Source organism: Ranitomeya imitator, chromosome 4 (assembly GCF_032444005.1).
Source record: "Ranitomeya imitator isolate aRanImi1 chromosome 4, aRanImi1.pri, whole genome shotgun sequence".
Taxonomy (NCBI): domain Eukaryota; kingdom Metazoa; phylum Chordata; class Amphibia; order Anura; family Dendrobatidae; genus Ranitomeya; species Ranitomeya imitator.
Genome location: NC_091285.1, coordinates 26,147,498 through 26,174,436, shown reverse-complemented (window position 1 = coordinate 26,174,436; position 26,939 = coordinate 26,147,498). Strand labels below are relative to the sequence as shown.

The 26,939-nt window shown below is 40.3% G+C and overlaps 1 protein-coding gene across 2 annotated transcripts in view; it reads right to left on the bottom strand.

Moving 5' to 3' along the window:
* The window catches only part of ANO2 (anoctamin 2), a 257,292-nt gene that overhangs the window by 142,865 nt on the left and 87,488 nt on the right, over positions 1 to 26,939 (bottom strand). For both annotated transcript variants that reach the window (XM_069763409.1, XM_069763410.1), the window contains 6 exons: positions 10,246 to 10,344; positions 8,802 to 8,956; positions 6,852 to 6,906; positions 6,405 to 6,456; positions 3,424 to 3,479; positions 1,451 to 1,492 (listed from right to left, as the gene is read on the bottom strand). In XM_069763409.1, the coding sequence (XP_069619510.1) occupies positions 1,451 to 1,492; positions 3,424 to 3,479; positions 6,405 to 6,456; positions 6,852 to 6,906; positions 8,802 to 8,956; positions 10,246 to 10,344 (459 nt within the window). The remainder of the gene's footprint in view (positions 1 to 1,450; positions 1,493 to 3,423; positions 3,480 to 6,404; positions 6,457 to 6,851; positions 6,907 to 8,801; positions 8,957 to 10,245; positions 10,345 to 26,939) is intronic.

The following is a 26,939-nucleotide window of genomic DNA, read 5'->3' as shown; positions in this document are numbered from 1 at the left end:
GAGAGGGCAATGATGGGGCTGACGGGGAGAGGGCAATGATGGGGATGGTGGGGGAGGAGACGGCAATGATGGGGCTGACGGGGGGCATATGTCCATGGGGGGGAGGTCACCAAAATGAATTCTTGCCCCGGGTGCCAGAAACCCTAGATACACCTCTGAGTCTGGGTGTCCGATTGTGAACAATGTGTATTTCCCAAAATGTCAGAACATTTAAGCTAAGTTTGAAATGATCTTTTTGTATAGTTATGTGGCTGCCTTTGGGCGTGTGACCAGAACTTGTGAAAAAGTAGCTGCAGCTGAGAGACGTTTTTAGTGACTTGTTATTGTTGCTAAATGGGTTTCCCCAAATTTATTGTTTTGAATTGCTTTTTTTATTTAACACTTCAGAAAAGAACAATATGGGTTGGATACAAAGGTCCAAAAAAATTCTTGCCCGTTAGGAAAATTATTTGCATTATTGTCATTTCTGTCCTGTTGAATAACGATTTCAGGGAGCCGTTATTCATATCTAATTATTTTTAAAATGTACGTAAAAAAAAAAAATCATATAGTTAAAATGAGAGAATTGCTGTTTTTTTTTTTTTGGGGGGGGGGGTTTATTTCGCCTTCTAAAAATGAGACAAAAGTTATCAAAATTTTGTATGAACCTATTTTTATTTTCATCGAATAAAATATAATACAAAAAAAAGGTTCCAATAAAAACAGCTGCATGTTCCACAAAAAGAAACCCACACACAGCTTAGTCGACAGAAAAATAAAAGTTATGGATTTTTATGTTTATATTATGGCAAAATAGTAAAAAAAAGACATTTGATATTGTTGGAATTGTATTAACCCACAAAATTATGTTAATGTAATTTATATTGAGTTGTGAGTGATGTAAAAGAGGAAGAATTGCTGTTTTTTAACAGGCCAAAAAAAGCTACTAAAACCTTTTGAATATATGAAAAACTATAGGATGAAAAAAAATAAAACTTTGCCTGCCAAAGATAATCCATTTAATGGCTACATTAGTAGCAAAATTTAAAAAAAAAATGGTTTGGGAATGGGGAAATAACAAAAAATTTATTGTCAAGAGTTAAAGTAGGGTATGTTTAATGATAGTGAGATGACTCTGCTGTCTCTGTCACAGTCTATGCAGCAAAGCCAAAAATTAAGCAATATATAGAAAAGTTCAGGCTAACGTCTGTGGCCAGAGATCTGGAACCCTGGTTGAAGGTTGCCTTAAACTACTTTTCAACCTTCAGCTTCAATAGTTGTATATTTTCCCAGATGCTCTTAGAGTAATAGATGTAAGGTCATTAATAGGAGGAAGTCAGATACGCCTGATGAAAAAGGGAGGAGCTTGGTTTAGGTAGGAGGAGTTTATTACAAAGAGGAGGCAATTTTTCAAAAATAGGCGGGGTCACAAAAATTGATATGTAAAATATGTGAAAGTGAAACACCTTACCATCCTATCATTAATTTCACTCTGGTTGTGATCATAGTCCCCCTGAAAATACAAGAAATTGATAGATTATTCTATTTTTTTTAAACATCTAAAATTGATTAGATCAACAATAAAGTAATCTAGTTATCTATGAATTCAGAGTCAGACAGAAAGAGAAATACAAAGGAACGACACTAGAGATGAGCAAATCTTTTGATATTTCGAATTTGCTTGGTCCGACAAATGTTTCCAAAAAACTTTGATTCGCTGCGAATCAACACTCTGAAGTCTCCTAGGAGCGTACCTAACTCATTTCAAGCTATTTAATGCAAACACATTAATATTGTCAAAATGACCTCCACGTTGCTGTAGATAAACTGATAGTAACTGTTTTCACTGATGATGTAATGATTATTCAGCATTTTATTGCTTTCTTTCACTATGTTTATGGCTAAACTCTGAGCTGTGACGTCATCTCACTATCCAGATTCGCCATAAAATTGCTGCTGCGTTCCCTGCCTCAGCTTTTACACCAGGCTATGATACTCCCACCTGATTGATTGTACTATACCATATGTGTTCTCTCGCTATGTCTATGGCTAAACTGTGAGCTGTAATGTCCTCTCACTCTCCAGATTCACCATAAAATTGCTGCTGCATTCCCTGCCTCGGTTTTTACACAGGCTATGATAGTCCCTCCTGATTGATTGTACTATGCCATATGTATTCTCTCACTATGCGAATGGCTAAACTGTGATCTGTAACTTCCTCTCACTATCCAGATTCGCCATAAAATTGCCGCTGTGTTCCCTGCCTCAGCTTTTACACCAGGCTATGATACTCCCACCTGATTGATTGTACTATACCATATGTGTTCTCTCGCTATGTCTATGGCTAAACTGTGAGCTGTAATGTCCTCTCACTCTCCAGATTCACCATAAAATTGCTGCTGCATTCCCTGCCTCAGCTGTTACACAGGCTATGATAGTCCCTCCTGATTGATTGTACTATACCATATGTATTCTCTCACTATGCGAATGGCTAAACTGTGATCTGTAACTTCCTCTCACTATCCAGATTCGCCATAAAATTGCCGCTGCATTCCCTGCCTCAGCTTTTACACAGGCTATGATAGTCCCTCCTGATTGATTGTACTATACCATATGTATTCTCTCACTATGCGAATGGCTAAACTGTGATCTGTAACTTCCCCTCACTATCCAGATTCGCTATAAAATTGCTGCTGCATTCCCTGCCTCAGCTTTTACACAGGCTATGATAGTCCCTCCTGATTGATTGTACTATACCATATGTATTCTCTCACTATGTCTATCGCTAAACTGTGATCTGCAACTTCCTCTCACTATCCAGATTCGCCATAAAATTGCTGCTGCATTCCCTGCCTCAGCTTTTACACAGGCTATGATAGTCCCTCCTGATTAATTGTACTATACCATATGTATTCTCTCACTATGTCTATGGCTAAACTGTGATCTGCAACATCCTCTCACTATCCAGATTCGCCATAAAATTGCTGCTGCATTCCCTGCCTCAGCTTTTACACAGGCTATGATAGTCACTCCTAATTGATTGTACTATGCCATATGGTGTGATTTTTACAAAGGAATTATGGGGAAGCTTCCCCGGCTGTGCGATCCTTTTCTGGCTGATGCAATCTTTTCCAATGCTAAAGATGGCAGTGAGCACATTTTTTATGGTAATGTGCACAAATCGAAATGCAAAGTGTTTGAACTTGCCGAGTTCAGGAAATTTGGCAAATTAAATTAATTTGGTAATTTCTCATGGATGATGACTTGAAAGAGGAATAGAAACGAGGCCCCCTAGTGGATGCCACCATGTTATATCACAGGCACCACTAAAAAAAAATAAAAAAAAAAAATTTCCTATATACTGAAACAGATCTTTCCGACTTTCCTAGGTGCATACTTTACTATGACAATGATTTAAATCTCAAAAACATAAACATAACTTACATCATGCAGAGGATACGCCGAGTCGTAGACGTTGTTAGCTATTAATGTGGTAATACCTTCAAAAACAATAACAGATTATTACTGACATGTAATGTATGGCAATATATAATCCAAAAGGGAATATATACTCGTCACACTACTCATTTTTCACATAACCTTCATATTTGTGAAATGCGACCTAAAACCTTAATGAATACCGACCAGAGGGATACTATGCTAGGAACTCATACTATTTTCAGTGTGTAATCATATTTCAATGAACATGGCAGTAGAAGGAATAGATTTGCTAATTAGCCAATCGTAGTTATAGCTAATTAAAATCAATTCACCCTTGTGCACTCAAGTACTAAGAAATAGTTCCTCAACACACATTGACATGAATGAAAAATGGGACCTAAAACCTTAATCTATACAAATCTTCCAAATCTTCTACTTCCATTGGGGAATCATATATCGATAAGCCCAGAAGTTTCAGGAATTGATATGATAGGAAGAGCTATAGTATATTAAAATCTATACACCCTTGTGTATTAAAGTACTAAGAAATAATTAACCCACATTGACATAATAGAAAAACTAGACCTAAGTCCTTAATACAGGGCAAACACAGGGACACTACGCTATGGGGAATCATACAGTATATCAAAGGAATGGATTTACTAATTAGCCAGTCAGAGCTAAGGTTAGTTAAAATCATTACACCCTTGTGCACTAAAGTACTAAGATTTAATTCATCAGCATACATTGACATGAATTAAAAAAGTAACATAAAACCATAACCCATACCAACCACTGGGACAGTTATATATCAATGAGCATAGAGGCATAATGAATGGATTTGCTAACAACCCAATTAGACTTATATTAAAAGTTTGGTGTCTCAATAAGATAAATGGTTAAAATAGCTGAAAGTACAAACTGGTTGTAAAAACAAGCAACTGTGCAATGTTCTCATTAGCAAAAATCCTCTCCAATCCTAAGAACTGAGGAATTATTGACTCTGTAGTTTACAGCTCATTGTCTAGGTTACTGGCCACCATGCAGTCTATCAGCAGTGGCCATTCTCCTAGGCAATGCTTAAAAGTAGTGATGAGCAAGCGTGCAAAGGTGTTATCATCCATCCGAACTGTCAATCTTCAGGAGCATACTGATGTCAGGAGGCGGAGGAATGATGTGCTCTTGAAGATTGACCTGTAGACAACTAATTTCATTCAAATCTATTCACCCCTGTGCAGTCAAGTAATGAGAAATGATTCATCATCAATGCATATGAATGAGAGAGTGGTCTAAAACCTTAACCCATACCAACCACAGGGACTCTACGCTAGAGAGAGACTGATAAGACTTCCCCTGGGGTATCAAATAACGAAGAGCTTTGAATAATAAGGAATGGACTAGCTTATAAATCATCAAACCTCTAGTTAATTAAAATCAATACACCCTCTTGCACTCAAGTACTAAGGAATGGACATGAATGAGAAAAAGTGGCTTAAAACTTTAACCCATAACAAAAACGGGGACACTATGCTAAAGACTGATACAACTTTCATTAGGGAATCAAATAGCAATAAGTATGGCAGCAAAAGGATTGGATTAGCTAATAAACCAATGAGACCTTCAATTAGCGAAAATCAGTACATCCTTGTGCACTCAAAGTACTAAGAAGTAATTTATCAATGAGACCTTGTTTAAAGTCATGGGGAGAGACAGAATAATGACTTTTCTCTAGCTGCAAAGAATTAAAAAAAAATAGAGTCTGATTCTGTTACTCAGCCCCATACAAGTGAATGGGACTTAGAAGTAATAACAGTCACAGATAGGGTAAAATAAGCCAAGAAGGAGCTTTGGAGCCCCTGTGTTTTGTTGAATGCCTGCGGCTAAGACCACCGCTGAACCCTCACTGATTTTAAGGATCGGTCATCATTATTTTTTTCTGTTTTTAAGCTCAGATTTTTTCATCTTTTTCTTATACAATGCCACCAGCTAAGAATGGGCGTAAGTCTTGTGCTACCAAAGCACAAAAAAGAGCAAAGACATTTAATAATTTCTGAATTTTAAGGCATAAAAGCAAAACAAACGCTTTATATAACTATATCAAGTCTCACTAAACCTCACAGGTAGTCCTGGAGCGTATTTCCTCGTGTCAAGCCAGCATCGTAACTGCTTTCAGAGACTTGAGTTCACAATTAACATGTGTAAAGCCAGTAAAAATACGGTTGGACCCAAGAGCAGAAATGATGGAAAAATTATCTATACTGAATTCACCTGCATGCATAATAAATGTGTCAGCAAAAATGCTCTATTATTGGTCCAAGTGCTATAAAATGCTGGAAAATGTAATATGAGTCATAAAAGTACTAGACAAAAACATTAAAAAAAGAACATATCTGTAACAAAGAGAAAATAGACAAAAATTAAAAATTTCATTCCGACTTCAAATTAACAATGTGAAGGGTAGTAAGTTACGTAAATGTGAATTATATAAATTCTAGAGGTTGTCCACATTTTTTAATTACTTAATTGCATGCATTTGACTTTAAAAATTATTTTTACGATTGGGTTTCATTACAGATTTTTCACTGTTTGACTTCATTGTTTGTTTCTTTGCTCATTCAACTTAATGTGATCTTTGGTCATGAATCAGCTGAGAAGAGCTTAGAAAAAGACAGATAAAAGTTACAAACTCAAAATCTCGAAGAAAAGATCACCAAGCTATGATATGCCTACTTTGGACACATCATACGAAGAGAGTGATCAGTGGACAAGGACATCCTCGTTAGAAGAATAGAAGGAACAAGGAGAAGAGGAAAACCGGCAACCTGATGACTTGATACTATCACGATAACACCGGATAAGACCCTGGAGGACCTATCTACGCTTGAACAAGATCGATCTTCCTACAGATCGTTCATCCATCTACTGAGATTGAGCCAAAGGTCGTATAAAGAAAAATAACACATATATTAAAACAATGTACATACCCATACTGTATTTGGCCTTTGTACAAGATGTTCTCTTCAGAATTTCATGGACCTAGCACAAATTACAATTATCAATCAGATCAATTATTATGACAGGTCCAGACATGATAGATGGATAGAACATTTCATGGTTAGGTCAAACAATTCCCATAAAACATAAACCCTAGCAACAAGTGATTAACATCAAATGGAGTTGTCGTCTTCAGTCAATCCTTTGGGGTCCAATATTATTCCAGAGCCTTGGACCACCAGAAGATCCTTTGGTATTCTGACTGTTCAGTCTTTCCTTGGAACCAATAAACTAAACATCTATTGGGGCAAAATGTTTGGGTTTCTCACTAATACATTGTTTTACTGTATTTTTATATCTTTGCTCATCAGCTACAATGAACACATAGATGGCCAAAACATCTGGGCAAATTGTTACCGTAGGCAAGACATACTTACTATTCGACTGCGCGTTGCATTGTCAAAAAATGTGTCCTTGTCTTTGATGTTGTACCTGAAATGTGAATATATCATTAATATCTTCAGAGTTGGACTTTACTGATTGGAGAATTAGATTGGATGATGTTCACGAATTGATTTACAGATGTTTGGTCATGAAGAAAAATCTTAGCAGACCTCCTGCTTGGTTGGTCCCATTTCAGAAACCTAGACGTCCTACTATTCACCGGTTATAGTGACATGTGGAAAGTTTGGGTCGGTAGAGTCCAGGTACTGAGACCCCCACCAAAGTCTAAAACTGAAGGGGAAAAGTATTCAGCCGAAAAATGTTCGTAAGGTTGAGAGAAGACAGTCTCAATAGAAAGTCAATGACCTGATTCATCAAGACTGGTGATTCTCAAGCTGGTCTTGATGAGGGGCATGTTGGAGTGCCACACTTCTGTTTCATTAAGAGGCACATGTATCAAAATAAATCATGAGCATCTTACGAGTGGCATGCTCCTCCATGCACAAAGCCATAAATCTTTCTCCTGTCATGAATTAGATGAGCTGTAGTCGTGCCTCTTCTGAGCCACCGTCACAACCCAGTTCGGCCAATTTGGCAGAGCTGTGTAAAACTGGCGTAAAAATGCCCAAAGCCATGAAAATTTTTGCACAACTCCAACTTTTCAAAATAATTTAGATTAGAATTGTAGCAAAATTACTTTGATGAATGGGGGCCTAAGTGCTTATTTTCAGCAAACCATGCCTACCCGAGAAGAGGAGTGTCTCTCTCCTTCCGGATCAACAATCAGGGGAGTTAATGTGCCGAGACCACCACGGATCACTAAAATGGTAGAGCAAAATGTATCAGCTTAGCACAGCTGTCCTCAGAGTTGAATGTCTTTGAGCCAGTCTTTAGCGAACCCTATGTACCTGAGGAGCACAGTATTCAAATGAGCTATACGCTTTAGAGTTTTGGTGGGGATCTCTGCACCCGGACATTCACTGATCAAAAATTCTGACTATGACATGTCAAATGTTTTATGAAAATGAAATTACTCTGAAAGATTACCACTGCCAGATGCTAGAAAATTGGGTCCATTGGGTGAATCAGCAAGAGACCTTTAGTGCGTCAAAGTGGTTGTCCACATTAGATACACAACTTTTTAGGGATTATTAGATCATCTGATCAAGACTTCTCCTCTAGCGATGAAAATTTTTACCTTGAGGAGCTTTTGGACCTAGAGGACAACAGACATCTATCGAAGACAACTGAGGCCGATTAATTTATTGAAGCACCCTTAAAGCCAGGTGCTGTCCTCAACCATTCAATTTCAAGCATAAAATTCTCTTGATTGGTGGGGAACTTCATGACACCTCGAACTCTTAACAACCTATCATCTTGATAGGTGATAAGTTGCGTTCTTGGATCTACCTCCTGCCTCAATGCATCATTTTCTTTCACCAAGAAGGTTGGATTTTGCCAGTTTTATTAAGAACTATTACATCCTTTAGAAGCTACCAGGTGTGGGGAGAATGAAGATCAGATGGGTTTAATTTTTACTTAGAATTATCTAAGAACTTCATAGAACTAATACTTGACTAAGCGGAACATGACTCTCAATGGGTGGTAGGCCTAACGATTGTTTGACCTACAGCTCTTTGATGTCTATGGCCTGTTTGGGGCTTGAGACTACGAAAGAAGATAGAATGGGTTAACGTAGAAGAAAAAATGGCGATAACTAATACCCTTGACGAACTTAGTAAATTTCCTGACTCCAGACGTGTGAATTTTTCATAGTGGAGCTTTATCGTTATCACAGTCATATGGTGGTTTACATGCGATGCTGGTTTGAGGTATGTTCTCTATGTTTCTAACACAACTGTTTAATCATATTTCACATATTCTTCCAGTTATGTTAATTCAATCCATACTCGAAGTCATGGGATGAGGCTCGGTCTACTCACAGATGCATCTTATCTCTGGAGAAAGGATAAGACAGCGGTTTCATCTTTGCGTTTTCGCTAATTTGTGGCACTTTGGGTTGTAAAGGCTTGGTACATTTGTTCCATATACCGGAGAGCTTTACCGTGAAACCTTTATCTTCTCTCACTTCATACATCTGAAAAATAGGGAAAAGTAATTGAATATTGTTTGGACATAGTGTTCCATACTGTTGTTTTTTTTCACGAGCAAATACTATATAGCCTTTACAGCAAGAACGTTTTCTGTTTTTTTCCAAGCCTCATTTTTTTTTAGAAGGGTTCCCCAAAAATAAGTTAAACTCAGTTTTTAGCCCCACTGAGATCTCAGTAGTAATCTGCATGGAAGGGCAAGTGCTTAATTTTCCAGCAGTGCCTCCGCAGGAGAAACAGAGTATTACATTTTGCCTATTGAAATCAATGGGTTGTTGGGCATAATGGGTCCTCCACAAAAAGGAGACACTCTTTGTAGGCACTCTCTGCTTTGACTAGTTGTTATTTTTGTTATAAGAAGGCCCCCTTTATTAACTTAGAAGGCTACAATAGGCTTATAATGGGTTTCCTACTACTAGCGATGAGCGAATGTGCTTGGATAAGGCTCGTGTGCTAACCAAGTGTATTTGGGGTGCTCGAAAAATATGCTCCAGACCCGCGGCTGAATGTCTCGCCCTTGTTCGACCACTGCAACACATGCAGGGATTGTCTAACAAACAGGCAATCAATTACAAGTGAGCCACGCTGCAGGAGACTAGATAGGCAGGACTTCATGACAATAGTAAATTAACGAGTATACACACGTTACATTTTTAGTAATAGAGAAGCATCTTTAACTGAAAGAGGACTTGTCAAAAGAGGATTTTTTGCTCTTATTTAATCCAGATTCTCCCTTGTGTATTTGGCTTTTTTTTTTCTTTTTTTTTTAATTTAATCCACCATAAGGTTCCAGAGAATTGGGCATTTTTATTTATTGCTAATTTTTACAGTAGGCGTGGCTCACGGGATCCTCGGGGGTGTGTCTTTAGGCTCCTCCCCGCAGCTCCATTTTGAGTCACGCCCACTTTCCTAAAGACCACAAAAAATCAGCTCTAAACAAAAAGGCTCATATCTCTGGAACCCTATGATGGATTTCTAAGAAAACAAAAACTGACTTTTAAGGGGAGCAGCAAGAATAAAATAAGAAAAAAAGCCGCCAATTTTGATGTGAAATATTATCTTTAATGAGGAAGTCACAGCTCCTTTGTCTCATCTAGGCAACTGGTCAGGGCCCCTGAACTCCTAATGATGTTCAATAAGTTGTCATATTTTATGTTATTGCATACAGTTTGTTACATGAGGAAGGCAATATATATTTAAATGCATTGATATATGATCCCTTTTGGGATTGACAGCTATAGGCGGCCAGGCCTCTTTTCAATGGCCATTTTTTTACCTTTTTGGTGGGCACCTTTATTTTTAGGAATTCTGCTTCACGACTTAGAACTTGCCATGGTGCGTGAATTCTTACAAAGTTTAGACCCTGGTTCTTGGTCTAAGAAAAAAGAATAGAATAACAATTACCATAATAAGGGTGATATAATATGACATATTATATATCCTCGTGCAAAAGAAATATAGACGAAGAACTAGAATTAATTTATAGAATTTTTTTTCAAAATTTTGGACCATAAACTTAAGTAGGTCTAACGCTGAGTATGCGTCAAAAAATACAATACTAGCTCATCAGATATTGGCTTACAAGGCAGGTAGTTGTCGGTGGCGGCACAGAGTTTGTTTTCTTCTTTCTGGAGTATAACTATTTTGAATCTTCTTTTCTCAAGGAGCATTGCCTCTAAACTTTGCGATACTTAAAGGCAATCTGTCAGCAGGTTTTTGTAATATGTAATTTGAGATCACCATGATGTGGGGGCAGAGACCCTGATTCCAGCGATGGGTCACTTACTAGGCTGTTTTACTGTTTCAATAAAATCAGTGTTTTATCAGCAAGAGATTATCACTACAGGACTAGGTGTCCCGTGCCTCCTAGTCCAACCACACCTCTACCACTCATTAGCAACTTTATGTCAACATACAGTGTACACAGAAAGCTGACAATCAGTGGTGTGGGCGAGGTTATGCGGAGCTCAGCATTCCGAGCTCTGCTAGATCAGCAGCTGAAAAAACTGCGATTCTATCACAATAGCTGCACCCAGTAAACAAAGTGACACATCGCTGGAATCAGAGTCTCTGTCCCTACATCATGCTGCTGTCAGATTACATAACTAGGGATCTATGAGGAATAATAGCCCTTTTTTGATAACATGCTGTTCACACAGCATCTCACAGCCCATCAGAACTTTATTCTGTAGTGATAGGTAGCAAACATTGCAATTCACAGCTAACTTGAATCATTAAAGGGATTAAATTTTTGCCACAAATAGCATGATGCAGAGACAGAGACCCTGATTCCAGGGTGTTTCACTTACCAGGCTGATTGTTGTAGTTTTGATAAAATCACAGATTTATCATCAGCAAATTATCACTACAGGATTAGTTAGCTTTCTGCCTTGTAGTCCTCAATATTCATGTATTTCCACTCCCCGATCACTGATTAGGAGGGTTGCATCACAAGAAGAAGGGAGGCGCTGGACCAAGACCAGCGACACCCATCGGACCGGACCACCCCGCGGGTGAGTATAATAAAAGTTACCGTATTTTTCTTCTTTTGCAGGTTGGGTTGGGGGCAGATATACAGCATTACAGAATGCTGTATATCAGCCCTGAAAGGTGATGCACATATCTCTTATCGGCCAACCCTGGTGACAGGTTCCCTTTAAGAGATCTGCTAGATCTAGAACAGAAAAAACTACAGCAAAGAGACCAGTAAGTGACAAATCACTGGAATTAGGGTTTCTTACCCCCTACATCATGCTGCTCACAGTAGGGGTAGAAATAACCTGGTGACTAATACCCTTTTACACTTTCAACATTTCCACCCATACTCCAAAGATATACTGATAGGAAACTTGTGAGCCTGATGGGGACGGTGATGGTTAAAGGGGTTGACCACTAATAGGAAAAACCCTTTCTTGATCAAAATATTTGGTGTTGATAAAATAATAAAGCCTATACTCTTCTCCCATGCCGGCGCCATTCCCGTGGTGTCAGTAATCACGGTGTGGGTTTGTTGTGTCACGTGACGCCGGCGCCCAATCAGAGCTGGCGTCACTGTCCCCGCCTTCGAAAATGAACAGGAAGTACAGGCTACAGCTGATCCTTGACTTCCTCTTCCTGTTCAATTCGACAGGAGGCGGGGTCAGTGACGCCAGAGCTGATTGGGTGCCGGTGTCACGTGTCACAGCAACAGCACATGAGCCCCGGGAGACGGAGTGCTGCCACCGCGGGAACGGCGCCGACACGGGAGGTGAGTATAAGCTTTATTGTTTCATGGGGGCCAAGTGAGGGGCTGTGAGGAGGAGTTGTCCAAGAGCTGCGGAATAAGATGGCGCTATGGAAGTTAGCAAAATAAGGAAACTTTGAGGAAGCACAGCTCATTGTGGGCATCCAGGAGGCTCCCGTAGGACCTTGAAGACTATCCATCTCTTTCGGGATTCTAGGAAAAGTTATCAAGTATGGATGTAAGAGTGCAGAGGTAACAGCTGCGATGTGATACTGGTATTTATGGGATCCTAAAGACCGTTTCGACCCACAAAATTATATGCAGTTGTTGAGGAAGTCCCAGTACAGGATTTACACCGGGGCCCAGAAATTCAGGTTACGCCTCTGGACAATAACATACTAAAGTAATTTGGGCTGGACTTGTGAGACATGTGGCCCAGAAATATGTAAGCAAAAGTAGGCAAGTCACTCTACTCTAAAGCAAGGCTAGGGCACCTAAGACAATTTTTGACCAATTTAGAAGAAAATCCACCTCAAGCTCTGGGTTAGACAAACTAAATCTCCAGGACAAGATTCTCACCACACAAACGTATCTGACGCTAGAGAGGAGACATACTACAAATTTCTGGGGAGAAGACCTTTGATCTTGTTCCATTAACGAATAGACTTGAAGGCTCGCTCAGAAGATCCATGGGCATTAATGGTCATCTACAGGTGACAGGCCTCCATGAGATTTCAAGAGAAAGTCCCAGCCTGGTCTAGCACATGGCAGTGACTAAGCTAAGTCATGGAGGGCTAAATTGGAAGGCTTAAGTTCCGGATTAGGTCTGCAAGATGTCCCATCCCCAGGATGAGCGGAGCAGACCTGAGCACCATCTACTGAAGACATTGCTCCCCCCGGGCCAAGTGTCAGTAGGAACAGAGGGCATGAGAAAGAAATCTCAGTATCTCATTTTTAGAGATTTCTCTATGGAACTATTTTTTTTTCAATAAATCTGTCTATTTCCAATCCTTAACCATTTGGCATTTTTTTTATCACATAATTGAAAGCCTCACGTTACACAATTCTAGTTCTGCAAATGCAGAATATTTGTATTGGGAGGGCGAAGCCGGTGCGCGCAGATTCAGGGGGATAAAATCAATCATAAAAAGGGCCATATATTTTTATGGATTGTGAAGCTTTCCAAGTAACGATTCTCCTTCCAGTACAATTATAGTATTTATTTTATGTTCCTCTAATAAAATTCATTCTGGTGAAAAAGTATTTTTAGTGAATCGGTATAACTGACTCTCTATATATACATCGCGGGTAATGATTCCAACGTATACTGATTATTATACTGAGTAATATTGGACTGAGATTATTCTGTCCATCATCTATTTATATACTGTATCTATCTGTTATCTATCTATCTATCATCTATCTATATATCTATTATCTATATATTATCTATTATCTATCTATTATATATCTATTATCTATCTATTATATATCTATCTATTATCTATCTATCTATCTATCTATTATATATCTATCTATCTGTCTATCTATCTATCTATCTATCTATCTATCTATTATCTATTTATCTATCTATCTATTATCTATTTATCTATCTACTGTCTATTATCTATCTATTATCTATCTATCTATTCTCTATCTATCTATCTATATATCTATCATCTATCTATTATCTATCTATTAATCTATCTATTATCTATCTATCTATTATCTATTATCTATCTATCTATCATATATCTATTATCTATTTATCTATCTATTATCTATGTACCTATTATCTATCTATCTATTATCGATCTATCTATCTATCTATCTATCTATCTATCTATCTATCTATTATCTATCTATCTATGTAGTAATCTCAAATCTGTCAATCTATCTTCTTTCTTTCTTTCTTTCTTTCTTTCTTTCTTCTGCACCAGTGGTACTTGTCCGTGCGGATTAAGACCTGCTCATACGGACAAGAAGTTTTGAGGATCCACCTCACCCACTACCTCAACAACTGTAATGGGTGGTGTAACTATATGTCCAACACGTGGCCAATCCAGATCAGTATCCTGTGTACGCAGGTCTAGATGAAAGAACGAACACAAGATGCAAATGCTCTGAAGTCTTCAATAACTAAGCATTGGACTGCCATAAACCTTCCAAGGACATACTCAATACATTACCCTGATTGCAAAACCATAGTCTGGCTGCATCCAACTTCACATGAATATATAGCATAAACATCTCCTGACGGAGTATCACTTCTTTTTATTTTTCAAAGCTGTTCACCTCACGCTAACTATCTAAGGCTGAGGTGGGAGAAACAGTAAGAAAGGACACCTGTATAAAGTAAACCTATTTTCATGATATTAACTTCAATTTACTTCTAAGATTATAAGCAAGTGACCGGTTTAGCTGGCACTTATTAATTACCTTTTTTTGTGTTCTTCTCATTAAGCATTCCAACCATATAATTCTGATAACACATTTGTGAATAGTATGTAATCTGACACGACAATCATACCATGTGCGTTTCCGTATGGTGATGTCTATAGACGCTGTGCAGGAAACAAGCGGAACTTCTCACATTTCACGCGCTATCAATATGTACCTGTTTGAGCCAATTCTGAAGTCTCAGGACTAATGAAACAAACTACTGCATAAAAAGATCAGTATCAAATTCCCAAATACAAAGATTCCAATGAACCATTGAAACACAACATGAGCATTCCGATCAGCGACTTTCAGTATCCCAAGGTTTCAGTGGCGTGAGATGACAAACTTTATCGAAAACAAGAGTTTGCGAAACGCTGATGGAAGTTATCTATGGTGTTTGCGTCTATCTATATGTGGCCACCACTAGTTGTGTTGTCACTTGGAGTCTTTTAAGAGTTGTCTCAATGTGCCCAATTCAGGCGGATTGGCAGATCATCTCACATGTATGACAGTTTCTCAGTGTTTCCCCAACAGATAGTCCTCTGTCGGGAGAGAGAAGGATCAGACATATTGAGATACAACGCCTGAATCTTTCATTTTCCCAGGAGATAAGTCACTTTCAAAGATGTCTGACATTAGCATACTCTACTCTCCCCAAAGAAAATACATAAAAGCTCAGCCAAGCTAAATAGTGTGTTGGAACTGAGGAAGTGCAAATTATATATAGAGCGAAACCTCTTCAAGATGCTTCCTCAAAATTGAGTCAAAAAGTGGTTTTCTTACAGAAGTTGTCAAACATGTATTATATGTTGGAGAACATTAAATCTGGTCATCAAAAGAAGGGGTGGGAAGGTCTTTAAAAAGGAGGTCCTTGAAAGAGAGGTTTCACGGTGTATGATATATGTTGGAGAACATTGAATCTGGTCAAAAGATGGGGTGGGAAGATCTTTAAAAAGGAGTGGTCCTTGAACGAGAGGTTTTACGGTGTATGATATATGTTGGAGAACATTAAATCTGGTCAAAAGATGGGGTGGGAAGATCTTTAAAAAGGAGTGGTCCTTGAAAGAGAGGTTTTACGGTGTATGATATATGTTGGAGAACATTAAATCAGGTCAAAAGACGGGGTTGGGAAGATCTTTAAAAAGGAGTGGACCTTGAAAGAGAGGTTTTACAGTGTATGATATATGTTGGAGAACATTAAATCTGGTCAAAAGACGGGGTTGGGAAGATCTTTAAATTGAGTGGTCCTTGAAAGAAAGATTTTACGGTGTATGATATATGTTATGATATATGTTGGAGAACATTAAATCTGGTCAAAAGACGGGGTTGGGAACATCTTTAAATGGAGTGGTCCTTGAAAGAGAGGTTTTACGGTGTATGATATATGTTGGAGAACATTAAATCTGGTCAAAAGATGGGGTGGGAAGATCTTTAAAAAGGAGTGGTCCTTGAAAGAGAGGTTTTACGGTGTATGATATATGTTGGAGAACATTAAATCTGGTCAAAAGATGGCGTGGGAAGATCTTTAAAATGGAGTTGTCCTTGAAAGAGAGGTTTTACGGTGTATGATATACGTTGGAGAACATTAAATCTGGTCAAAAGATGGGGTGGGGAGATCTTTAAAAAGGAGTGGTCCTTGAAAGAGAGGTTTTACGGTGTATGATATATGTTGGAGAACATTAAATCTGGTCAAAAGATGGGGTGGGAAGATCTTTAAAAAGGAGTGGTCCTTGAAAAAGAGGTTTCACGGTGTATGATATATGTTGGAGAACATTAAATCAGGTCAAAAGATGGGGTAGAAAGATCTTTAAAAAGGAGTGGTCCTTGAAAGAGAGGTTTTACGGTGTATGATATATGTTGGAGAACATTAAATCTGGTCAAAAGACGGGGTGGGAAGATCTTTAAAAAGGAGTGGTCCTTGAAAGAGAGGTTTCACGGTGTATGATATATGTTGGAGAACATTAAATCTGGTCAAAAGATCGGGTGGGAAGATCTTTAAAAAGGAGTGGACCTTGAACGAGAGGTTTCACGGTGTATGATATATGTTGGAGAACATTAAATCTGGTCAAAAGATGGGGTAGGAAGATCTTTAAAAAGGAGAGGTCCTTGAAAGAGAGGTTTTACGGTGTATGATAGATGTTGGAGAACATTAAATCTGGTCAAAAGATGGGGTGGGAAGTTCTTTAAATGGAGTGGTCCTTGAAAGAGAGGTTTTACGGTGTATGATATATGTTGGAGAACATTGAATCTGGTCAAAAGATGGGGTGGGAAGATCTTTAAAAAGGAGTGGTCCTTGAACGAGAGGTTTTACGGTGTATGATATATGTTGGAGAACATTAAATCTGGTCAAAAGATGGGGTGGGAAGATCTTTAAAAAGGAGTGGTCCTTGAAAGAGAGGTTTTACGGTGTATGATATATGTTGGAGAACATTAAATCAGGTCAAAAGTTGGGGTAGGAAGATCTTTAAAAAGGAGTGGTCTTTGAAAAAGAGGTTTCACTGTGTATGATATATGTTGGAGAACATTAAATCTGGTCAAAAGACGGGGTTGGGAAGATCTTTAAATGAAGTGGTCCTTGAAAGAGAGGTTTTACGGTTTATGAATTCAGAGTAATGGTGCTATCTAGTAATGATGTGCTCAAGACAACTTACTTCCCATTCAATATAATGAAATACATACAAAAAAATCCCCTAGGAAATGTCCAGACTGGAAAAACCTGGAGTTGACGTCAAGAAACCTCTGAATTCCCTAGCAAGCAAAAAAAATGTGCTTGAAATCATGTAATGGGTATGTGTCTCATCAGCAGAGTATCTACAGCCATGTTACTAAACCTCAGGGTATCCAGACAGATCGATAGGCTACTGTCAGAATAAGAAAACTCAGTGTAAGGAAAACCAAAGTTCCCACACTGATAACAGCTCTAGACATTGGGGTAACTTTTTTGGGGGGGTCATATATAAAATGGGTGTGTTCTTATTTGGTAGAAATGTCCTTATACTCATTCTCATACTGGTAACTGAAAACTATTAATTGGCTCCTTATCACTCAGCGAAATCAGATCTTCTGCTTTGCACTGATGAGGGGCAAACACGGTGAAACATATGTCTGCAAATAGAGATTCTTGTTTGGTGTCTTATTCTAAATCAAACGGCAATGTTTGTTAAAGGGTCGATATTGACTCCCCGATAGGTGGAGCTGGAGTTCTAGTCTTCTTCCTCTCTGTAGAGGCCATTTGCATAATATGTTTTTAGAAATAACTTTTCAGCTTGTTCTGGGGATGAGTCAAGGTCAGCAGTCATCTCAAAATCATCCATAAAAGTAGCACCAGAATGATCCATAAGCTCCCAGATGAGGTTCTTGAGAACCTTCTACTGCCTTCTCCCACCCTGGTTCTGATTAGTAGGCCTGGCACAATGCACATATGACGTCGCACCGGGCGCATTAATCAGAAGGTGACCCAAAGATCCCGGCTGGTAGGAGACACAACTCAGGTCTGGCAGCCACCAATTATCAACGTGGCCTTTGGATCAGGGTATTGCAAATATTTTTGATCAAAAAGTGGTTGCACATGTGAGTAATCCTTTCTACTACAATCTTTCGGACTTATGAAGTCCGTGCCACCCTTAGACTTTATAAGACAATGGCTCGCACCTGTTCTCCGTTTGATGTGACTTTTAATTGGCCAAAAGGAACAGTATGGACATGTTCCTTGCTACCTTTCCTCTAGGCTTGACATATCCCTAAATGCGGAGAGTGGGATGACCAGCTTCGAAAAGAAGATTTCTCGGTACTCTGTAGGGAGATGTTTATGCTGTAGGCATCTACATGTTACCACCCAGTGGTCGTTATGTGAGTTACATCCTGAAGAAGGTTTCGCTAATGTATAACCTTGTGTTATGAGAAACAGGAGGCCCCAAAGAACTTGTGCCCCTTCAATGAGGTATCCAGGGGCTTGGTTACGTAACGAACACATGTGGGTACAGCTTATTATAGTTTGGCTATCAGAATGAGTGAGTATTTATATCAAACGACTATTTTTTGAAAAGGAAATGAATTAGAATCAGGCATTATTATTGTCTGTAAGCCTCCTAGATCTTGCGTTCTTGGATCCCGCTCCTTAGAAGCAGACAATGGTGCACTTACAATGGAGTTCGACCCTTTTCAAACATTTAACAGCGCGGTGAAAATTCCCATGATGACATGGAGATGGCGAGACAGAAATGCTGTCAACAGCTGCAAATTTATTCCTTATGCGCCATGAAAATTCTCTCCCTACCCCTCAGAAGAAGTGTAACAACAACCTGCTGTGTGTACGATGGATGCTGGAGACTGCAACCATTATAACTAGAATTTCTAGAATTGTTTAAATCTGAATCTAATTAATATAGAATTTTGAGGAATTTTATGAACCTCAAGAATTCAAACAATTTTGTTATTTGCTTTGCATGAATCACCTACGATGTACCCTGCCATTTTATTTATTGCAGAGGAATGCATAAGCCAGAGAATGCTCGCATGATTTTTGGTGGGCTTCTGTGTAATGCCTTGCTCCTATGTTATCACAGGTTTAGCTCTAGAAAATCCCTGTATTTCACACCATCCATCTTCCTCCCAACACAGACAATTTTCCTTGTTTCTGCTGCCGAGAAACATCCCCACAGCATGATGCTGCCACCACTATGTTAAACTTTGGGAATGGTATTCTTGGGGTGATGAACTGTGGTGGCTTAGCGCCAGACATAGCATTTACCTTGGTGGTCAAAATGTTAAATTTTCATCTCATCTAACCACAGTACCTTACTCTATACATCTGAGGACACATGTCTTTTGGCAAACTCAAAACGAACATTACAATTTTTGTGTGTAATTAAAGGCTTTTTTTTGCTTTCTATAAAAGCCACCTCTATGGAACGTAAGGCTTATTGTGGTCACTCTTACAGATACTCCAGTCTCTGCCTGGGAACTCTGCAGCTTCTTCAGGGTTACCTTTGGTCTCTGTGCTGCATCTCTGGTTAATGCCTTCCTTGTTCAGGAGTTTTGATGGTGGGCTCCACTCTCTTGGCAGGTTTGTTGTGGTACCATTCTCTTTCCATTTGATAATAATGGATTTGATGGTGCTCTGGGGGATCATCAGAGGTTGGGATTTTTCTTATAACCTAACCCTGACTTGTACTTCTGAACAACTTTGTCACTGACTTGTTTGGAGATCTCCTTGGTCTTCATTGTGTTGTTTGGAGATTTCCTTGGTCTTTACGGTGTTGTTTGGAGATCTCCTTGGTCTTCATGGTGTTGTTTGGAGATCTCCTTGGTATTTATGGTGTTGTGTGGAGATCTCCTTGGTCTTTGTGGTGCTGTTTGGAGATCTCCTTGGTCTTCATGGTGTTGTTTGGAGATCTCCTTGGTCTTCATAGTGTTGTTTGGAGATCTCCTTGGTCTTCATGTTGTTGTGTGGAGATCTCTGTCGTCTTCATGGTGCTTTTTGGAGATCTGCTTGGTCTTCATGGTGTTGTTTGGAGATCTCCTTGGTCTTCCTGGTATAGTTTGGAGATCCCCTTGGTCTTCATGGTGTTGTTTGGAGATCTCCTTGGCCTTCATGGTGTTGTTTGGTTAGTGGTGCCTCTTGTTAATGGTGTTGCAGCCTTTTGAAGATAATTGCTTGCATCATAAATGTTTAGGGACTTCCTATCTAGGGACTTCCTATCAAAAGGTGTGAATACATATGCACATGCCAATTTTTATTTATTTTATCTCATAAATGTTATTTAGGCCTATATTTTGCTCACTTTGCTTCACCAACTTAGAATATTTAGTGCTGATGCATCACACACAAATCAGATTGCAAAAATATTTAAACACAGGTTATAATGTAAAAAAAAATAGGTAAAAAGCGAAGGGGGTGAACACTTTTGCACTTTTTCCACTGTATAGAGCATGCGTTGCTCTAAAGCTACCAAGTCATTGGCCAGCTTCAGTACCTCCTCCGATGCTGCAGTAGAAAAGGTGCCTCTACGAACAGCATGGAAGAGGCGTAGCATTTCTGCCAACCAAGCAGGCAAGGAGTGCAGCGCTTACAGGCTGTTTTTTACAGAGCTTGCAAGTGCTGCTCTAAAGCTATCCAAATTACTGGATTGGCAAGCTTGTGTGCCTCTTACGCTCCACCAATGTTGCAGTAAAAAAGCTTCCACTACTAGCAGCACAGGAGAACGTAGTGTTGGGCCCACCCATGTAGCTGGTCCAATCTAACAATGATCACGAGTCCTCTGCTAAGCTGGAAGCCAGGAGGCAGGGGAACGGTGCGCTCCTGAAGAATGAGCATGAGGACAACCCATTAACAGCTACTGATAGCCAGGAGTGTAGCTGTAAAGGGTGAAGAGGTAACAGTCTCACAAAATATATCTATAAATTGTTTAGCTTTTCATTATTTAGTAAATATTTAATTATTTGCCGATACTAGAATGCCCTTATAATTTGGGAGTGGAAACCAAGCTCATTGGTGGAGCTTCAGTACAGGTCTCCATTTACAAAAAAGTGTGAGTCTCCCTGGGCTTACAGTCATTACAATGAATGATTGATGCCGGTGTGTTAACCTTTGTCCTGACACTAACGCTACCTCAACGTAATTAAGATGAATTTGGGTGTCCGTTACCGGAACACTGTGACGTCATTTACCGGCTGTGCTCATATCAAATTTATTGAAAAAGTACCGTAAATAGTTTTGCTAAGTTCATAAAATATCATAAAATAAAGTGGAAAAAGTTTAATTGTGTTGGGAGATCTATAAGGGATTATTCCTAACACAGTTTATGTCATCAGAAATTACCGCCTTTATTATTTAAATTACGGTAACTTTTTACGTGAAATATATTTTTATAACATATTGGAGTGAAGAAAAGGCCGGAGCCCCAGTCCTTGACAAATGGTGGAGGCTGGCATGACTATGGGTTGGAGGAAGGTGGGCTCATCTGTAAGGGGCAGGAGTAGGGCAAGTGTAAGGGTTTTATAAAGGGCATTAGCAGGTGGGGCCTGGCCTTACCCTGCTCTTAGGATAAGTTAGTAACTTGTAATCCCTCTCCGCACATCTCAAGATGGCGTCCGTGGAGCAGCTTCTGGAGCGCTTGAGATCTGCAGCCAGTGTTCACTGGTCAGGTTGGCTCGAAGAGCAGGTGTCAGAATCCTTGGCGGGGGAACAGACAGGCAGCAACATCCTCGCTAGTCAAGCGGTGTCCCTACAGATCGCGGCCTTTGGCGCTGCTGTCCCCTGACCTGGCTCCCCGGACTTAGCAACAGTGACGCAGTCCTTCCAGGGACCCTTCAGGTTGGACGCCGCGCAGCAAACGAGTGAGTAGCACCCGGTCTGGGAGAAACCCATGCGCAGCCTGATTCCTAGTAGTTAGTAGACCCTGGCTCGTTTCGGGGACGAGGCATTCCGCTGACTCTCGTAACGTCATGATGGGCAACCATGTTACTGCTCCTGTCAGGCGGTCTGTTTTTTTTCCTTCAACGATGAGGCCCAGAAGTTCCAGGCTGCGAATGCAACTGACAGTGGGCTGTTTTCAGTGGGGTCATCAGGCCTGCTGTGGCCCACTGGTCCAGGTACACCATCCTTCCTGCCAATCTCCTCTGGCTTGTTACAACATGCTAGATCCCAGACGATAGCGACCTCTCTTCCATCACCCTTGACCTACCTTTCCCCGGATTACACTGCAGAAATAAAGGTGGACATGCTATGGCCTTCTAGCGTCTAGGTTATGGAGACCACCCTTTCTTCATCCTTGGGCTCCCTTCCTACTGATGAGGAAGCCAGAAGAGTCGTGGAGACACCCTAGGTCGGCGTGACTTTGGATTCAAGATCTCCTGCTGGTGAGATCGCAGCTTAGTGAGTATTACTCCATGTCTCGTCCGTTTCCCCATCTTTTAATGTCTTAGGCCGGCGTCACGCTAGAGAGAAATACAGACGAGGGGGAGGTGCAAAAACAACGCATTACACACGGGCCAATGTTTCTCTATGGGGTAGCTTCCATCAGCCGTATATTTCTCGGCTGTTTTTTACAGGCTGAGAAAATCGCAGCGTGCTGCTACTGTCAGCGCATTCTGAGAAAAATACGCCAATGAAAGTCTATGGGGGCGAGAAAAATACAGATTACACACTGACCACACGTCTGCCTTGCGAGAAACACGCACCAGTGTTCTATAGAAAAGCCAGCAATTCAGTGCGGTGAACAGTAAAATCACACTGACAGGATAGAATAGAATAGGTAGAATAAATGTCTACACATAGAATAGTTATATATATACAGTACAGACCAAAAGTTTGGACACACCTTCTCATTTAAAGATTTTTCTGTGTTTTCATGACTATGAAAATTGTACATTCACACTGAAGCCATCAAAACTATGAATTAACACATGTGGAATTATATACTTAACAAAAAAGTGTGAAACAACTGAAATTATGTCTTATATTCTAGGTTCTTCAAAGTAGCCACCTTTTGCTTTGATGACTGCTTTGCACACTCTTGGCATTCTCTTGATGAGCTTCAAGAGGTAGTCACCGGGAATGGTTTTCACTTCACAGCTGTGCCCTGTCAAGTTTAATAAGTGGGATTTCTTGCCTTATAAATGGGGTTGGGACCATCAGTTGTGTTGAGCAGAAGTCTGGTGGATACACAGCTGATAGTCCTACTGAACAGACTATTAGAATTTGTATTATGGCAAGAAAAAAGCAGCTAAATAAAGAAAAACGAGTGGCCATCATTAAGAAATGAAGGTCAGTCAGTCCGAAAAATTAGGCAAACTTTGAAAGTGTCCCCAAGTGCAGTGGCAAAAACCATCAAGCGCTACAAAGAAACTGGCTCACATGAGGACCGCCCCAGGAAAGGAAGACCAAGAGTCACCTCTGCTTCTGAGGATAAGTTTATCCGAGTCACCAGCCTCAGAAATCGCAGGTTAACAGCAGCTCAGATTAGAGACCAGGTCAATGCCACACAGAGTTCTAGCAGCAGACACATCTCTACAACAACTGTTAAGAGGAGACTTTGTGCAGCAGGCCTTCATGGTAAAATAGCTGCTAGGAAAGCGCTGCTAAGGACAGGCAACAAGCAGAAGAGACTTGTTTGGGCTAAAGAACACAAGGAATGGACATTAGACCAGTGGAAATCTGTGCTTTGGTCTGATGAGTCCAAATTTGAGATCTTTGGTTCCAACCACCGTGTCTTTGTGCGACACAGAAAAGGTGAACGGATGGACTCTACATGCCTGGTTCCCACCGTGAAGCATGGAGGAGGAGCTGTGATGGTGTGTGGGTGCTTTGCTGGTGACACTGTTAGGCATTTATTCAAAATTGAAGGCATACTGAACCAGCATGGCTACCACAGCATCTTGCAGCGGCATGCTACTCCATCCGGTTTGCGTTTAGTTGGACCATCATTTATTTTTCAACAGGACAATGACCCCAAACACACCTCCAGGCTGTGTAAGGGCTATTTGACCAAGAAGGAGAGTGATGGGGTGCTACGCCAGATGACCTGGCCTCCACAGTCACCAGACCTGAACCCAATCGAGATGGTTTGGGATGAGCTGGACCGCAGAGTGAAGGCAAAAGGACCAACAAGTGCTAAGCATCTCTGGGAACTCCTTCAAGATTGTTGGAAGACCATTCCCGGTGACTACCTCTTGAAGCTCATCAAGAGAATGCCAAGAGTGTGCAAAGCAGTCATCAAAGCAAAAGGTGGCTACTTTGAAGAACCTAGAATATAAGATATATTTTCAGTTGTTTCACACTTTTTTGTTAAGTATATAATTCCACATGTGTTCATTCATAGTTTTGATGCCTTCAGTGTGAATGTACAATTTTCATAGTCATGAAAACACAGAAAAAATGTTAAATGAGAAGGTGTGGCCAAACTTTTGGTATGTAGTGTATATATATATATATATATATATATATATATACACACCGTATATACTCAAGTATAAGCTGACCCAAGTATAAGCCAACCCCCCTAATTTTGCCACAAAAAACTGGGAAAACTTAGTGGCTCGAGTATAAGACTATGGTGGGAAATGCAGCAGCTATTCAAAAATAAAATAGATACCAATAAAAGTAAAATTAATTGAGACATCAGTAGGTTAAGTGTTTTTGAATATCCATATTGAATCAGGAGCCCCATATAATGCTCCGTACAGTTCATGATGGCTCCATAGACGCTCCATATAACAATATACCACATATAATTCTGCTGCTGCTCCAACAACAAAAAAAATGACACACGCACCTCTCATCGCTGCTCCTCAGCATCCTGTCTCTCGCAGTGACTGTTCAGGCAGAGGGCGGCGCGCACACTAATATGTCATTGCGCCCTCTGACCTGAACAGTCACTGCAGAGGACGCGCGGATGACTGAGCGGCGCCGACGCTGGAACGAGGGACAGGTGAATATTAAATACTCACCTGCTCCCGGCACGGTCCCTGCTTCTCCCGGACAGATAGTCTCCGGGCGCGGCAGCTTCTTCCTCTGTCAGCGGTCACTGGTACAGCTCATTAAAGGAATGAATATGCGGCTCCACCCCTATGGTAGTGGAGTCCATATTCATTACGTTAATGAGCGGTACCACGTGACCGCTGAACAGAGGAAGAAGGTGTCGGCGCCGGAGACTATGGGACATGCAGGGACCACGTCAGGAGCAGGTGAGTATGTGACAGTCGTCGCTCCCCCTCACCCGCCGACCCCCCGCCGACCATGACTCAAGTATAAGCCGAGAAGGGCAGTTTAAGCCCATTTTTTGGGCTGAATATCTCGAGTTATACTCAAGTATATACAGTACACATATATTTATATATATATATATATATATATATATACATATATATGTCATTGACACACACACATATAAATATTTATATTTAATACAAAACTAGATAGCATAAAAGCCGATAATTCAATTGTTGGCTTTTGCTATCTCTTTACCAAACCAAATAGGATATGAGACATGGTTTACATACAGTAAACCATTTCATATTCGTCATATTTTTTACATATCCCTCACTAGCAGTGTGTGCGTGTGCAAAATTTTGGAGCTCTAAGTGTTAAAATAAAGGGTTAAATCTTGGAAAAAACTGGCGTGGGCTCCGGTGCAATTTAGGCAGATATTAATAGCCTAGAGAGGGTCCACGGTTATTGCCCCCCCCCCCCCCCGGCTAAAAACACCTGCCCCCAACCACCCCAGAAAAGGCACATCTGGAAGATGCGCCTATTCTGGCACTTGGCCACTCTCTTCCCATTCCCGTGTAGCGGTGGGATATGGGGTAATGAAGGGTTAATGCCACCTTGCTATTGTAAGGTGACATTAAGCCTTCTTAATAATGGAGAGTTGTCAATAAGCCACCTATTCATTATTAATCCAATATTAGGAAAGAGTTAAAAATGCACACAGATATTAAGAATAAAGTATTTTAATTAAATAAATAATCACATGGGGTTTTATTATCTTTATTGTGCGCTCAATCCAACTGATGACCCTCGTTCTTCTGTAAAAAAAAAAAGGAAAATAAAAAAACAACAATATCCCATACCTGTCCGCCGTACAGTCATGTCCCACGATGTAAATCAATCTGAAGGGGTTAAATACAGTTACAACCAGGAGTGCTGCTAATGCAGCCGCTCCTGGCTGTAAAAGACTGGGGAATGAGTGAAATGAAGGTAACGGAGCTTTGGGGACTTGTGGTGCCGTCACCGAAGCTGCGCCCCCTGGTGGCATAAACTCATTTGAACTGTAGCGTGGGAATTTTTTTTATTATTAACCAGGCTTAATGTCACCTTACAATAGCAAGGTGACATTAACCCCATATTACCCCATACCCCTCCGCTCCACCGTGGGAAGAGAGAGGCTAAGTGCCAGAATAGGCGCATCTTACAGATGTGCCTTTTTTGGGGTGGCTGGGGCAGATGTTTTTAGCCGGGGGGCCAATAACCGTGGACCCTCTCTAGACTATTAATATCTGCCCTCAGTCGCTGGCTTTCCCACTTTTGTGGAGAAAATTGCGCGGGAGCCCACTCCAGTTTTTTTACATGATTTAACCCTTTATTTTAACATGCAGGGGTGGTGGGTTGCAGGGAGTTAGATAACAAGGGACAGGGGATGTTCGCATTATTACCATAATATTGACTATCCCAGAGTCATGTGTTTTTTTCAATTTTCCATTTCATTATCTATATTTTTAAAATATTTGAAAGCTTGCAATTCTCACACCTGACCACCATCCTCTATACTAGAGACATTATTCCTGTTCTGTACAGAAGATTTTTC